General features: G+C 46.0%; 1 protein-coding gene across 1 annotated transcript in view; it reads left to right on the top strand.

Annotated features, from left to right (window-relative positions):
• Positions 1-4,873: 4,873 nt before the first annotated feature.
• Positions 4,874-15,766, top strand: part of TRANK1 (tetratricopeptide repeat and ankyrin repeat containing 1) — a 65,980-nt gene continuing 55,087 nt past the window's right edge. Inside the window, exons 1-4 of the mRNA XM_081247296.1 lie at positions 4,874-5,058; positions 9,534-9,660; positions 11,530-11,680; positions 14,037-14,155. Coding sequence (XP_081103422.1) covers positions 4,928-5,058; positions 9,534-9,660; positions 11,530-11,680; positions 14,037-14,155 — 528 coding nt within the window. The 5' untranslated portion in view covers positions 4,874-4,927. The remainder of the gene's footprint in view (positions 5,059-9,533; positions 9,661-11,529; positions 11,681-14,036; positions 14,156-15,766) is intronic.

The raw sequence follows: 15,766 nt of genomic DNA, 5'->3' as shown, positions 1-15,766 counted from the left end.
TTACATTTTTTAGTTAAAATTTTTCTTATTACTCTGTTTTTTCTTTGAAAATCTGTGTCTGTTCCCTCAGGTTGGACAGATACAAGGTTTTTGTTTCTGCTTATATGGGTTTTTTTTTTTTTTTGGTCCTGTGTTAATTTAAGCCTGTAAACATCAAATTGTAAAGCAGTGTAAATATAACTGACTTCCCAGGAGTCCTGCTTCTGCTTTTCTGCACCTAGTGACATGTTCCATTTGTAATCGAGAATTTAACAGAAAACATGCTTTGAAGTACTGGTTAGTTGCAGGACAGGAGTGAGTCAATCTGAGGTGAATCGAGTCTTAATATGAATATCAGGGGAAACAGGACTTTCAGTTGGCTGTATTGACAGGTCTGAACAGTAGGGATCAAACTTGAATAGTGGACTAAAACTATTCTGTCCCCCTCAGACAGAAACCAAGCTGCTTCATGAAATCATGTCAGAACCTTTTCTTCTTTATGCTTGCTTCGCAAGGTCAATAACAGCTTAATTGACTTGTATCTTGCTTTTGCACATCTTTGCTCTGTTTAAGGGAATAAGTATGATGGAAACTTAAGGTTGTGTATTTATGGGGAAGCTATGGAACAGTGAGCTACTACTGCGGCCACTAAACGGAGGATATATGGCAACCTGTGACCCCACGTTCTATGCCGAAATGTGGTGCAGAAGTAATTCCATGAGAACTTAGCTCCTGATGGCAGATACCATTCATCCCAATGTGTTAGATGTTGTGTGGGATAGAAAGACAGCACGGTGCTCAGAGGTGGGAATAAGATAATGCAAGGAGCGTGGAAATTGCACCCCTTCCCCCAAGAGAAAAAGAAAGAAAAACAAAGAAAACAAATTGGAGTCCCCAGAATGAGTTCTGACTTTTGATATTTATCCCAGACTGTCTGTACCCGCCTTCCTGTGGGGAGCAGGAAGGAGTCGGTTTTAAGAATTGCTGTCTCTGGCCTCAGTCTACAATTGTCTCTGCACCCAGCTTTCCAGAGTTGATCTTGGATCATCCACTAATTTTGGGGTGTTTTGAAAGAATTGTAATAAAAAAAGAAACCACCACCAGAACCAAAAAAAGTAAACACATTTGCTGTTAGGATGTCACGTCGTACCCAGAGAAGAGATAGGGAAAAGCGTCTCTCTGCCCCTTTCAGCTGCCCCGAGCCCACCCCAGTTTTCAGTTTTGCTCCTACAAGTCAGTTATAGAAAACTTCATGTGTATATACACAATGGAACTATAATGGAAAAGAATTGAAAAAAAAGATATATACATATATATGTGTAACCCAATCACTTTACTGTACACCTGAAACTAATACAACATTGTAAATCAACTATCCTTCGATAACCAAAACAAACGTGCACACACACACACACACACACACCCCACACAAAACTACAACAACCTGCATCTGCTTTGTTTCAAACTTGCTTGTTTCAGAACCTCCCCAGTGCGTTTGCATTTTTCTTGCATCTACTTCCTGCATTGTTGCCAGGCAGCCCTGGCCACCTCCCAACAACTGGACCTTGAATCCTCCTAGGGACGTAGTGAAACTGAGCAGAAGACAACTCTACCCCTGTGAAACTGCCTTTACGTTCTAATCTTTTAGCTTTAGCCCCACTGACAAAACAGAAAGTGCAGGGGTGTGATCACTCGGTGCCAGCAAGTGTCACACTCTGAGGGGTCTGACTGCCTGCTGACCGTTTAGCTTCTGCCTTGGCTCTTCAGAGTGGAGTCGAGCTCCCAAAGTCAGCCCACCTACGTTTGGATTCCAGCACTACCACTGTCCCTGGGACTATGGCAAGGCATTTACCTCTCCTTGCTTCAGTTTCGCCATATTGTGTCAAATGGGGACACAGTCAAGCCCACCTCCTGGGGCTTCTTGTAAGAATGAAATGACGTGATGTTGTAAAGCATGTAGCAGGTGCTAACTACATATTTGTTCTCAAGGGTATTGACATTATGGTAAATTATTACCACTTGTATTTAACGGTTTCATCCTATAAATAGACTGCTCACTTGTTAAAAAGAAGACTCAATAGCTGAGCCCTAAGTATTCGAAGGCAGAGATATAAAGCATTCTCCCCTGCAATGAGGATGTAACTGTAAATAAATCCTACTGAGAAACAAAAAGCCTTCCCTGTGGTTGGCAATCTCCCTTTCCCCTGTCACGTGATTGCACCAAGAAAAAATAGAGATGTAAGTGGATTAATACATTTGATGTCTACTCACAACGTTAAGAGCTCACTCTTGGTTTCTAGAGGAGTATGAAAAAAAATTTCTGACGTGAATAGTTTTTATTGTATTTGTAAGTACAGTGGAAAGGTTTTGGGTTTGAATTCTTCAATTAAGCCCTTAAAGAGTCTCATTTTAATAACATTTATGGTCTGATTATGAAGGTGGCACATTCTTGGGCAACTGGAAATTCAGAAAAGCATGAGGAGGAAGATTAAAACCCTGCCTAATCCCTATGGTGTGGCTATTAACATTCTGGCATGTTTTCAATACATTAGATGTGTTTAAAATTTAATTTGGGATTATACGCCTTTTTATGTAGCCCATATCTTTCATTTACTAACTTAGCCTATCATTAAGTGTTCTTTTACAACATGACTTTAAAAATAACTGTGTGGTGTTCTACCATATGGATCTTGTACAACTAATTCAAATCCGTTATACATTATGGAATATTTAGGGTTATTTCTGGTTTTTCACTGTGGCAAACACCCATGAGGCTAAAAATATATCAGCGATGTAGCGTATTTACCCTGTAAAAAGGCTGTGACTGCTCCCACCATTTGGGGTCATTCTTTTAAGTATTTCCCAGTGGTACCTTGTCATTTTAATTATTCATTTCTTTGCTTACTAGTGACGGTGGAGCTGGGTATCCACTCTCCGTGTATTTAGCAATTACTTGTATTCCTTTGTGAATTTTCTGTTTAGGGCCTTACGCATTTTGGTCAGGGTTGTTGGTCCTTTCTTGCAGTGAAAAGGTATTTTATAAAAGAGGGGTATCAGGAATTCCCTGGCGGTCCAGTGGTTAAGACTCAGCGCTTTCACTGCCGTGGGCCTGGGTTCAATCCCTGGTCGGGGAACTAAGATCCCACAAGCTGAGTGGTGTGGCCAACAAAAAGGGGTGGGGTATTAACCCTTTGTCAATTGTTACAGCCATTTCCTTTTTCTAGCTGTCCAAAAATGGCCAGTTTAAAATTATTTATTGGACACACTGGCCTGCAATATTTGAAAGAGAAACATGTTTTTATTCTCTATTCAATCAATTCTTTAAATTTTTTTCATGTTCTACTCTGTCATCTCTGTATAAATGTGAGCCATAAAATTGAGAGATTATTTAATGCAAAGTCTAGGTGGAATTTCATATTCTGACTTGTTTAGTAATCACATGCCTCATTCTGGTACAGCTCTGCCTGAGGAATGCAGGAATGCAGTTCAAAAGCCCAATAAGCTCACATGGGTTTAAAATAAGCCACCACTTCTATCTGCTCGAGTCTGCTTCCCCAGCCCCAAAGCCTCTGGACAAGATTTGAAATAAGAACAATAAGAATTATTCTCTATCCAAGAATTGTGCTGGTGGAGAAGGCCTTTGGTAATTGTATGACCCCACAGGTGCAGGGCCTATGCAGCCACCTGAAGTGTCCTCATTTTTAAGACCCTCCCCACTGCCTTGCCTTTGCTGCTACCATCTTGGGAGGAGAAAATTCTAAGGGACATCTCTTCTGACCCCTACCTGTTTTTTGGCCACAGTGTGCGGCATGCAGGATCTTAGTTCCCCCAACAGGGATCGAACCTGTGCCCCCTGCAGTGGAAGCACATAGTCTTAACCACTGGACTGTAGGAATGAAATGACGTGATGGAAGTCTCTGACCCCCACCTGTTCCCTGCCTCGTTGGCAGCTGCTTCTCAGGGCTCTCCAAGGCCTCTCCTCTCCACTACCTTGGTTCAACAAACACTTGCTGAGGCCCATCAGGTGGGCAGGGCTCCAGGCCCTTCTCTCCAACCACCCAGAGGCCGCACCAGAGAGAATCAGTAACAGAGAGTCTGTCTGAGTCTGGCATTCAAATTCATTACACCACAAATATTTAAGTACTCGTTCTGTGTTAGGCCACAGCATTACAAAATAAATAAAACAAGAGTCATGAAAGAGGCAGGTGCTTCCTGGGGGATGCAGACAGGTAAGTAGGCAGCGGCGGTCTCAGAGACAAGTACTCCAAGGCTTATTTTACTAGTGTTTTTAGGAAGAGAGGAGGGTGGGAGAGGCAGTGGTGGTGGCCCCGTGTCCTAGCCCCTTGAGGCCCTTAGGACTGTGCCTCCCCTCCCCTTTCCCTCCTTCTGAGAGAGTGGAAGGATTGTCAGCTCCTTGTATGAGTAGGTGATGCAAGACAGGGTCAAGGGCAGAAACTTGGAATTGGAGTCAGAATCGGGGAACGCCATTAGCAGATCCTTAGGCAAGTGACTTGAACCTCTTTGAGCCTCAGTTTCCTCATCTGAACATTGAGGACAGAGCCTCCTTCTGGGCTGCTGTGATGGGTAAATCAGAGAGTAATGCAAGTGGCGGTTATGGGAAGAGCTGCCACTACCTGCCAGCTTTATGTCGGCTTGTGCATGGAAGCAGCCTCCTTGCTCAGAGCCTAGCTGGTCATTAACACAGAATAAATGGAATCATTCTGTCTGCTGCTCCTGAGGTCAGAAGAGAACTGAGGAAGAAACCGTCTCATCAGAGCAGACACCCAGTCTGGTTCCCCGGTGGTGAGGGGTGTGGTCAGGGTGTAACCTAGGCCGGTGGGAGGGGCCAGGATGAACAACCTGCCTCTCCAGACTCAGCGATGCAGATGTGGAGAGGAAGGAGCCCTGTTTAGGCGGGCAGCCAGCCTTTCCTCCGTCTCCTCACAGGATGGACCCCATAGCTTACGCTGAGCAGTTGAAAGAATCTGGCAACCAGGTTCTTAAGAATGGGAACTTCTCTTTGGCCATCAGAAAGTACGATGAAGCCATCCAGATTCTCCTGCACTTATACCGGTGCGGGTAAGTGTTTGGATTTTCTCCCTGCCTTTTGTTTGTTGTTGTTGTTGTTTTAAGTAAAGGGGGACTCACTCTCTTCCTTTTGTTTTTTTCTCATTTGTTACCACACCACCTAGTTTCTGTTTCCTTTCTCCTCCCACTTTCTATTTATCTTCTCTGCAGTGTTAGCTCTGAGACTAGAGGATTTCAGGAAACGGAAAGTGAAACGCAGCGGACTGTTGATAAACGTTACAAACTTCCCCTTCTGTCTGGTTCCAGGATCAGAGTTCCTGGGATGACTGAAGCCCCCAAGCCCCTCCCTTGTCATTCATTTCATCTTGTTTATCCGTGCCATCACCCCCCTGGCCGCAGGGCACACCACCAGGAGCTAAGCCTCACCTCTTCCACTGCCCCTTCAACTTCTAGCAGACCTGTTCCCAAACATTTCAGGATCACGACTGCTTACAGGGAGGACCCCAAAGAGCTTTTGTTGATGTAGTTTGTAACTATCAATAAAGCCCGTATGAGAACTCAAAACTGAGAAACATTTAAAATATGTATTTATTCATCTTTTTTAAAATAGCAGTAATAAACCCATGACGTTAACATAAGCAACATTTTTATGAGAAATAACTATTTTTCAAAATGAAAAATTTGGTGAGAAGAGTTTTACATTTTCGCAAGTCTCTTTAATGTCTGTCTCAATGGAAGATGTCTGTCTTCTCACGCCTGCTTCTGCATTTAGTCTGTTGTGATATCACACGCCAGGTAGCCTCTGGAAAATTCCCTGTCCACGTGTGAGAGAATGAGTGTGAAAAAGGCACACACTGTCTTGGTATTGTTGTATTAGTTTCCTGTTGCTGCTTTAACAAATGACCACCAATTTAGTGGCTTAAAACAATACACATTTATTATCTTACACTTCTGGAGGTCAGAGGTCCAAAAGGAGTCTTACGAGGCTAAAATTAAGGTGTCACCAGGGCTGGTTCCTTGTGGAGGAGACTCCATTTCCTTGCCTCTTTTACCCTCGAATGGCTGCCTGTATCCGTGGCTTGTGGTCCCTTCCTGCATCCTCAAAGCGCATCATTCCAGCTTCTGCTTCTGTCGTCACATCTCCTTATCCTCTGCTGTGGCCGGCTCTCTCAGTCTCCCTCTTATAAGGACCTCTGGGATTGTATCGTAATCCAGGATAATCTCCTCCTCTCAAGATCCTTAAATTAATCCCATCTCCAGAGTTCCTTTTGCCATAAAAGAAAACATTATTTGACATATATACACTAATATGTATTAAATGGATAATTAATAAGAACCTGCGGTACAGAAAAATAAAAATTCAAAACAAAAAAAACATCATTTGGAAACCATTATTCAGCCAACTACAATTGTGAAGATATTTTGACCTTGGGAACTGCTTGAAATGACCTTGGGGACCCCCAGAGGTTCCCAGATCATACTCTGGGGACAGCTGTAGTAGAGAGGAAGCAGAGGTTGGCATTTGTAGGGTGTATGCAGCCTAAACGTGTACCGAGGAGGGGCACTGACTTGAATTCCCGACACATGGCTCCCACCTCCTCCCTCCTTGGTGTCTACACTCCAGCTGGACTTGAATTGACTGTACTTGGCCTGAGCCTGTGTAGTTCTGTCATTCTGCCCCCTCTTGGTGCAGGTCAGAGCTGTGTCAGAGCTGGGCCTAGAGCTCCTCATTTGGGGGAAAACATTGACCTTTCTTGAAAAGTTAATGTTGTGTCGTGGTTGTGGCCATAGACTGACCACACTGTGAGTACTCAGATCTCAGCGCCACCACTTACAAGCTGTGTGACCACTAACGGGACACCTGCACCCTCACATGTCGCCTGTCATGGGACCTTCCTGACACAGTTCCCCGTGCCCATCACTGCCTTCCTGCTGCTGCCAGCTGACATAGGGGTTTAGGGACTTGTGGTTAACTGAGCAGGTGCTCTCAGGAGAAGGGGACTGAGGGAGAAGCAGGATGGGGCAGGGATGGTGTCTCTGCTGGAGTCAGCTGCAGCCTGATCCCCTGGGGAGCGCTGGAGCCTGAGTTGTACTGCAGAGCCGTCCCACTTTAGGACAAGGAGGCTGACCTTTTAATTCCCATGTCAGTCAGTCACCGGTCATAGGTTGTCTGGCCCCAGGGGTTGTCCTAGGAAGTGGGGCTGGATTAGTCAGCTCAGGCTGCAGTAACGAATTACCACTGACAGGGTGGAACAACAACAGAAATTTATTCCTCACAGTTCTGGAGGCTGGGAAGTCCAAGGTCCAGGTGGCGGCCAATTCAGTTCCTGGTAAGTGCCCCCTTCCTGGTTTGCAGCCAGCCACATTCTCAATCCATCCTCGCATGGTGGAGAGAGAGAACGGAAACCCTCTGCCATCTCTTATAAGGGCACTAATCCTATTGTGAGGGACCCACTCTCCTGACTTCATCTAAACCTAATCACCTCCCCAAAGGCACCCTCTCCAAATACCATCACTGTGGGGGCTGGGGCCTCAATGTATGAATTTGTTGGGGGAGGGACACAGTCCATAACGGGGGTGTAGCTTTCTGGGGAGAAGGCAGCTCCCATTAGGCTGAGGATAAATCTCTGGAGAACGGAGCGTCAGGAGACCCTAGCTGCAGCCAACACTCATTCCTGCTGGGGTCGGCTGCACTGGCCAGGGTGTCTGGGCAGGACACATGGCAACTACTATGCTGTGGCCATGGCCCCATTGTCAGTTACCCTCTGACAGCCCCACTGCTTCTTCTGTGCTTCTGGGTCCTCATGCTTCACTGAGAGGGAATGATGGGCAGTGAGAGGAGCCGGATACACCAAGCACTACGGGTAGGGACGTAGTAGAGGAGATTTTTGCTTTGCTTTATTTTTGTGGGTATCTATATTAACTAACTTTTCTGTTTGTATTATTTTTACAGTTAAAGTATTCAATAAAAAAAAGAAGCATAAGCCTTGCTTTTCCACCTTGTGTGTCTTGAATGCAACAGCACTTGAGCTTCTGTTGACCTCATGGTATATCTTGTGTTTTGCTTCTTGCACCCTGGTTTCAGCACTAACCTTGCAGCTGTGTGACCCCCTAGACCCAGGCAGGAGGGGCCCTGCCCTGCCAGGCTTTACAGGCCTGCTTTGGCCGTCCTCCATCTGTACCCTCCCCACAGGTGGGAGTCTGGGGCCAGGGGCTTTACCCAGCCAGAGCCCTTGCCTCCTCTTTCGTCCACACTGTGGGTACCAGGCCCCTGGAATTCCTGTCCATGGACCCTGCTCCTAGGGCCTACACAGGCCTCTTACCTGCAGTCCATTCTTTGGAGCGCTGTCCAAGGTCAGGAGTGTGGACAGAGCTTGGGATTGTGCCTTCTGCAGTGCAGGATGAAGGCTGAGATGGAAAGAGAAGAGGGAGTGGGCAGGGGTGCCAGCTTGGCTCACCCTGCCCTGACAGTGCCTGTGTTCTAAATTTGAAGCTTGCCTTTCAGTTATCATGAAGTAGAAGGCTAAAAGATATTTTATTGAACATTTGTAAGCTTGAGTTATGGCCTTCAAATACTTACACTAGCACTGCCCAATAGGACTTTCTGTGATGATGAAAATGTATCCAGGGCTTCCCTGGTGGTGCAGTGGTTGAGAGCCTGCCTGCCGATGCAGGGGACACGGGTTCATGCCCCGGTCTGGGAAGATCCCACATGCGGCGGAGCGGCTGGGCCTGTGAGCCATGGCCGCTGAGCCTGCGTGTCCGGAGCCTGTGCTCCGCAACGGGAGAGGCCACAACAGTGAGAGGCTCGTGTACCGCAAAAAAAAAAAAAAAGTTCTATAGTAGAGAATTTGGCTATTGAGTACTTAACAGGTGGCTAATACAACTAAGGTACTGAATTTTAATTTTTATTTAATTTTAATTAATTTTAATTTAACTGGCTACACGTGGCCTGTGGCTACTGTATCAGACAGGGATTAGCCACATGGTGTGAGGGCCTCCTTTTGCACTCTGGCCCTGGGTTCTGCACGCATTTGGATGGCCCTGCCTATGTAGTAGAACAGCGTTCATCCTGCATCTTTCGCAGGGCCCGTGGGGACAGTGTGGTCGTGTGTTCTGATGAGCTCTGCCTCCGTGCATGTGGGGTGGCTCCCACGGTGTCTGTTCTCTGCGAGGGCTCGGGGGGAATTCCCATCCTCTCCATCCTTTCGCAGCATCTTCTCCAATGGTCTCTAAAGGGTAAAAAGACCTGTGGAGATCAGGAGGAGGTAGACCCAAGGTGTTGAGAACATTTGTCACGAAAAGATGGGAACAGGATTTGGGAGTGAGGAAGGGAGATTGGGACATTGCAAACATCCCAGGCTTTCCAGGCTATGAGGGTCAGATGTCATAGGCATCATTGGGACACTTCCTGCTGAAACCCTATCACGATGGCAGCAACCAGCACCAGAGTGGTGGCCTTCAAGGTTCTGTATTTGCAGGACGAAAGAACTATTTACTGACCACCAGTTTGTCCTTTCTCACAGAGTTCCCCCCAGGGACTTGGCTGTGCTGCTGTGCAACAAATCCAATGCGTTTTACAGCCTCCGGAAATGGAACGAGGCCTACCTGGCCGCCAAGGAGTGTCTCCAGTGGGATCCAACCTACGTGAAGGTATGGTGGCCGCCAGATGCTGCGGCTGCTGCCTCTTCCTCTTAATCTGCCTTCTTCCCTTCCTTCTTTTTAAAATGGAAATGCTAGGAGTGCTTCTCATTCAACTTCCTTTGCACTTAAGACAGATGTGCACAGAGCATGCGTGCTGTATCTGGAGAAGAGCAAGAAGGACGGTGGCCAAGTGTTGAAAGGCATTTGCAGGGGAGAGTGCAGCCGGGCCTTTTGGCGGATGGAGTCCAGTGGAGATCCTGGTGGAGCTCATTTTGTTCTGATGTAGTTGCACCAAAATTCATAGTTTGTTCATGTTCTTTGCAGTTTGCAAGTTTCACTGTCTTCTTTGTGGCCATAAGAATTCTCCGGGAGAGGGGATTTATGGCAATCTATATTTCTTGGAGTTTCTGCTTCTAATTTTGGTTGTGCTGGGTCTTTAGTTGCAGCAGGCAGGCTCCTTAGTTGCGGCACGTGGGCTCCTTAGTTGTGGCAGGTGGGCTCCTTAGTTGTGGCGTGCAAACTCTTAGTTGTGGCATGCGTGTAGGATCTAGTTACCTAACCAGGGAATGAACCCCGGCCCCCTGCATTGGGAGTGTGGAGTCTTAACCACTGTGCCACCAGGGAAGTCCCAGGAAGGCTTCTTTCTGCATCTGTTGAATCTCAGATGCCTTCAGCTCAAAAGAATCCTTATGCCAAAGTGTCACATTTTGGGGTGATGTATTCTGATCCCCTTCACCTTCCTCCAAAATAAGAGGTGAAACTTAGAACTGAGGAAGGCAAAGAAATGGGAAATTCTGTACCAGCTTGCTTGGTTGGGGGGGAAAAAAACACAACACCTTTTTTTCTTTCCTTTTTCTGATTGTTATCTACTATTTTAGACTTTTAAATGATGGTGAAAACAAATAAGTAAATAATCAGAGATTTGGTATTAAGTGGAATTTCAGGTGTTTGCTTTTTTATGAACCCAGTTGGTGAACACCTTGTGTTATCTTAGACAGAAAATTGTTTTGGTAGCTCTTGATACTGATCCATTTTGATGGTTAAAGTGGGGAAAGCAGTATGAATCATTTTGTTCCTTCTCAAGAGTTTGACAGTTTGTATACAGGCAAAACTGACCATTTTCTTGTATTAATCATTGTAATTTTCCTCTTTCTCCAGAAACCAAAAAAATTTTTTGGCCTCTGGTGTATGTTGCCTATAATGTGGGGCTGGGTAAACCTCGGTGCTTGTCATTACCTTTGGAAATTGTGTTTACTTTGATTGAAAGGAGCAGGGAACAACTCCTGTGCTGACACGACAGTTTCATTCTTTTCCAGAACATTGTATTCGTAGGATTGGTTCATTCCTCCCTTCTTGGCCAGGCTGCGATTTGAAGCATGAGTACACAAACCACACATGTCATTGGAACCAGGCCTGGTCCCTTCTCTCTGGGTCCTATGTTAGATGCTGTACATGTCATGGACTTGAAAGGGATTTTTTTTTTTTTTTTTTTTACGGTATGCGGGCCTCTCCCTGTTGTGGCCTCTCCTGTTGCGGAGCACAGGCTCCGGACGCGCAGGCTCAGCGGCCATGGCTCACGGGCCCAGCCACTCCGCGGCATGTGGGATCTTCCCAGACTGGGGCACGAACCCGCATCTCCTGCATCAGCAGGCTGACTGTCAACCACTGCGCCACCAGGGAAGCCCAAAGGGATTATTTTCTTGCCAGTTAAAAAATGGCAGGAACAATGTGGAAATCCTGTATCCAGAGCTTGTTAGAAATCTGTATGTACCTAGAAGTCAGACTCCTGCAGTCTGTTTCCTCACAGCCTCAATCTTGCCTTCAGCAGCAGGTCAGAAAAGATGGGTGTGTTAACGGTTTTGCTTTTCTTCGTTGCAGGGATACTACCGAGCTGGTTATTCCTTGCTGCAGTTGCTCCAGCCTTATGAAGCTGCTCACATGTTTTTCAAGGGTCTGCGACTCGTGCAAAGCAGCCAGGACCAGACCCAGGTTGCTGATTTCTTGGTGGGAGTCTTCACCACGATGGGCAGTAAGTCAGGACTGGGGTGGGCCCGCCCTCTTTCTTTCTTTTAAAGTGCTTGTGATTTCTTTGAAAGCTTCCTGGGGACTCAGGTTTCTGGGGAGATAATTACAGGGTGTTTTTCTTTGTGGCTTATTTATGTAGCTTGAATGAAACTGGTTTTTACACTAGAAAGCACATGGGAAGCTTTGTTGTATGGGGCCTTTGTGAAAACAACTGGGTCTTTTTGCACAAATCACTTAAAGCTGTCCCAATTTTCCAGTTTTGTTTCAAACTTCTTAAGTTTTCTGTGTTGCTAGCCATAGGGATTTCTCCCTGCTTATACTACGTGTTTTACATGATTTTTGCATGTATCTCTCCAGTGTGTCGAGAAAATGTTCCTGTTTGCTATGAAAACAATCTGAAAAGGCTGAGGGAGGGGCCTGTGGAAGCTGACAGTCTACGAGGGACACACCAGGTTGGGCGGGGGGTGGCGGTTTGCATCACTTATTGGGTTATTAGTCTGAAGACCTGGCCTGTGAGATGGCTTTGTCAGTGGCCTGGAATTGGCAAAAATAGACAATTCTGAAACACAATGTAATATGCTCCCTGCCAGGGACAAAGGAGCTCTTTCCCTGGTTATCACAGCGCAGTCTAAAGTTCTGACAATGGTCAGGCTGTTGTTTTCAAATACTGTGTTTGGTCAAATTTAAGACTGCACTAATTTAAGATGCACCACTAATTTATGTTCTGCCATTGAGACAGCATTGATAGCAGCACATGCCCTGATTCTAGAGATGGTAGAATGTGAACAATGACACATGTTAGAATTGCTGGAAAATGCTCTCAGCTTCAGAAATGGGGAAATTACTGCCGACGATAGATTCAACTGATATAGATCCAGCTCTTCCCATTGCAATTGTGGGAAAGCAACTTTTGTGCTCTGTGGATGGGATCCTACAGATTTTTGGGAAGTTCGGCACAGAGAAGGGGAGAGAGCAGTGTCAGGCAGTGGGTGGGAAGGGGTTAGAGGTGGGCTCAGCTGTGTCTCCCGGCAGAGAAATAGGTGTCCAGACAGGTGCTAATGGGTCGCAGCTTTCCCGTCAGCCTTTTGCCGATAGTGACTAAAGCCTGCTTCCCTTTCCTCTGAACCTGATGGCTTGACCCATTCCCTATACTTCCTCATTGTTCTCTGTGTCTTTTAAAAGCCACTGTTCTGTCAGAAGCCAGGCCAGAATTATGGGAATTCCAGACAACTGTCTCTTGGTGACTGCCCCTCTAAGAAATCTGGATCCTGAGGGGGTCAATTAACAGGATTTCTTAGGGTAATGCATCTCAGACTTTTCTACCAAAGTATACCTGTTTGGAGGATGAATGTTATGCCCATGGCCCAATTTCTAAATTTTGAAAAATGTATTTATGAAAATTGTGTATCCTTTTTATACAATATATGTTTGTTTTGCTATTTACTCATTTTTGGGACTTGCTAATCCTAGAAGAGGTGCCATGTTATTCTGGCCTGTGAACTGTCGCCTTGGATGTTCTCATCCACGAGTTTGCAGGGTCATGAAATGCAAAAGGCCACTAGCTTGAAAGAGTGCAAATTGACTCAAAGAGCTGCTTGACCTGGGTTCCCGTCTTGGTTTTGTCATGAACTACCGGCACGATAAGCCACGAAGCTTGATCTCATTTCTCATAGTTTCTCACTGTTGGATGAAAATGATATTTGTCACCCCTTTCTTTCTTTCTTTCTTTCTTTCTTTCTTTCTTTCTTTCTTTCTTTCTTTCTTTCTTTCTTTTTCTTTCTTTCTTTCTTTTTTTGCGGTACGCGGGCCTCTCCCTGTTGTGGCCTCTCCCGTTGAGGAGCACAGGCTCCGGATGCGCAGGCTCAGCGGCCATGGCTCACGGGCCCAGCTGCTCTGTGGCATGTGGGATCCTCCCGGGCGGACTCTCAACCACTGTGCCACCAGGGAAGCCCTAAAGTTTTAAAAATTTTTATACAGTTTTTAAAGGTTACTTTCCATTTACAGTTATTACTATGTTCCCTATGTTGTACAATACTTCCTTGAGTCTATCTGATACCCAATAGTTTGTACCTCCCACTCCCCCACCCCTATATGGCCCCTCCTTTTTTTTTTTTCTTTTTTTGGCTGTACTACGCGGCTTGCAGGATCTTAGTTCCCCGACCAGGGATCGAACCCTTGCCCCGTGCAGTGAAAGCATGGAGTGCGAACCCCTGGACCACCAGGGAATTCCCAGTTCTCTTTTCTTTTTGATATCTTAAATTTATCATTTGTCTATGTGTGGTTTTAATTGGAGGACCTTTTCCTAGATGTTCTAGACTTTCCCTAAGTTAAAATTTCTAAATTCTGGAACTTTCTTTCAGGTGACCCTATTGTTTTGCAAAGTTTCTTGCCCTGCTTTGATTATATTTTCACTACTGGATTCTCAACTGAAGTGTGGCAATCTGTAATGGAAAAGTTGGCAAAGAAAGGATTATGGCATGTAAGTGAAAGGAGATGGCTCTCTTGTGGGGAAAGTACATTCTTGCTTAAATGATTTCTTTCTGCTGGCACTGGGGGATTATAATTTAGTACTTGCTTATCTTGATGCCAAAGTAACTTTTAAACTTTAACCTCATTAAAGATGAAAAGTCACCGAGATATATTAGTTCGCCAGTTTCCATTTTTTAAGCTAGGAAAACAGTTTGTGGCAACCTCACTCTTTGTTGTGTCTCCACTGTCATCAAAGAAGTGTAAAGTCCAGATGCTAATGGTGATGTGGAATGAGGGAAATAAACAATTGCCTATTCATCTTCATAATCCTCTTTATGCGGCATTTGCTAGCCAGGGCCTGATAACGTGCCTGTGCTTCTCAGAGGGTTGCTGTATGATTTCAAGGGACTGTTACCCTCAGGTAGCAGCAAGGCTGTAGGACCTGAATCCAGAGCCAGGAATCCATAGGATGGAGGAGCCCAGTGGACTGTGGAAACTGGGCTTCAGTGCCACACAGGTGCCTCCCTGAATCCAAATCCTCCCCAGTCTAGTCTGGGCTAATTCCTTCCTCTCTGAGCCTCATTTCCTCATTTGGAAGTTGCAGGATATAAACCTTTTCCCTCCCCGTTGAGGTGAGGATTAGAAATAATGGACCAAAAGCACCTGATAATAATGTTCATTGAGGGTTTACAGTGTGCCAGACACTGAGCCAAAGGGGTTTAATAACACCTGGCGCCTGTATGCTCAGTGCCCAATGAGTAGTAGCTGTCATTGACGGCAGCCTATAAGCGCCCTTGAGAATGGGCTGGCCCAGGCTGGGAGTTTGGTTAGAAAGGGCCTGCAGGCTTTTTAAAGCCAGGTAGTCCAGAAAAGTCACCAAAAGCAAGGGCAGCCTGTAAGGACTCTGGACCCAGGAAGGCTGGATGACTGTAGGATGCAGGATTCTTTGGTTTTTGAGAAGGTCACAGGTGCTATTGGGAATCTAATGAAATCGATGGGACTCTCTTTGCACACACACATACACACAATTACGAGTGTAGCTTCAGGGAGTTCATGGGAACCCCCTAAAGTCTGGCCACGGGCTCCCAGAAGCACATCCCCATATTACAGTCTCGAGAAGGTGGCAGTGAGGGGGCAGAAAGCAGGCTGCACTCTTGGGGAACCAGGAATCAGAAATCCGGGGCCCTGTTAACAAGAAATCTGGGATCTTCTCTTTTCCGATAAGATGGGTAAACTAAGAGATCTTTCTAGCTTTAAAAAGTGCTAAAATTCTGTGATTCCAAGTGTTAGGGTAGATCTGTGAATGGGAGGCCCTAGGCCTCATTAACAGGAAAGTAGTTCCTTTTACAGCCTCCAGGAAAGAATGTTTTACGTCCCCTGTTCCCCACGTGGGATGAACGTGAATAGAGCTCCGTAGTCTATGTGGGGAGGGAGGGAGTGGGAGCCCAGTAGCTCCTGGCGGGCTATCACCCAGCCAGCCATGGAGGCCCAGGAATCCAGCCCAAGTGGTGGTCCCATATCCTACCAGCAGTGGAGCCTAGGCCATTTTCAAACACTGCAGACGGAGGCACCTTATAAAAGCCAGGCCAGCCATCAGGGTTGTCAGAGCCCTGAACCTGTC

The sequence above is a fragment of the Mesoplodon bidens genome, assembly GCF_964165515.1.
Source record: "Mesoplodon bidens genome assembly, chromosome: 10".
Classification (NCBI taxonomy): Eukaryota; Metazoa; Chordata; class Mammalia; order Artiodactyla; family Ziphiidae; genus Mesoplodon; species Mesoplodon bidens.
Note: the sequence above shows the minus strand (reverse complement) of the source record. Positions and strands in the feature narration are given on the sequence as shown.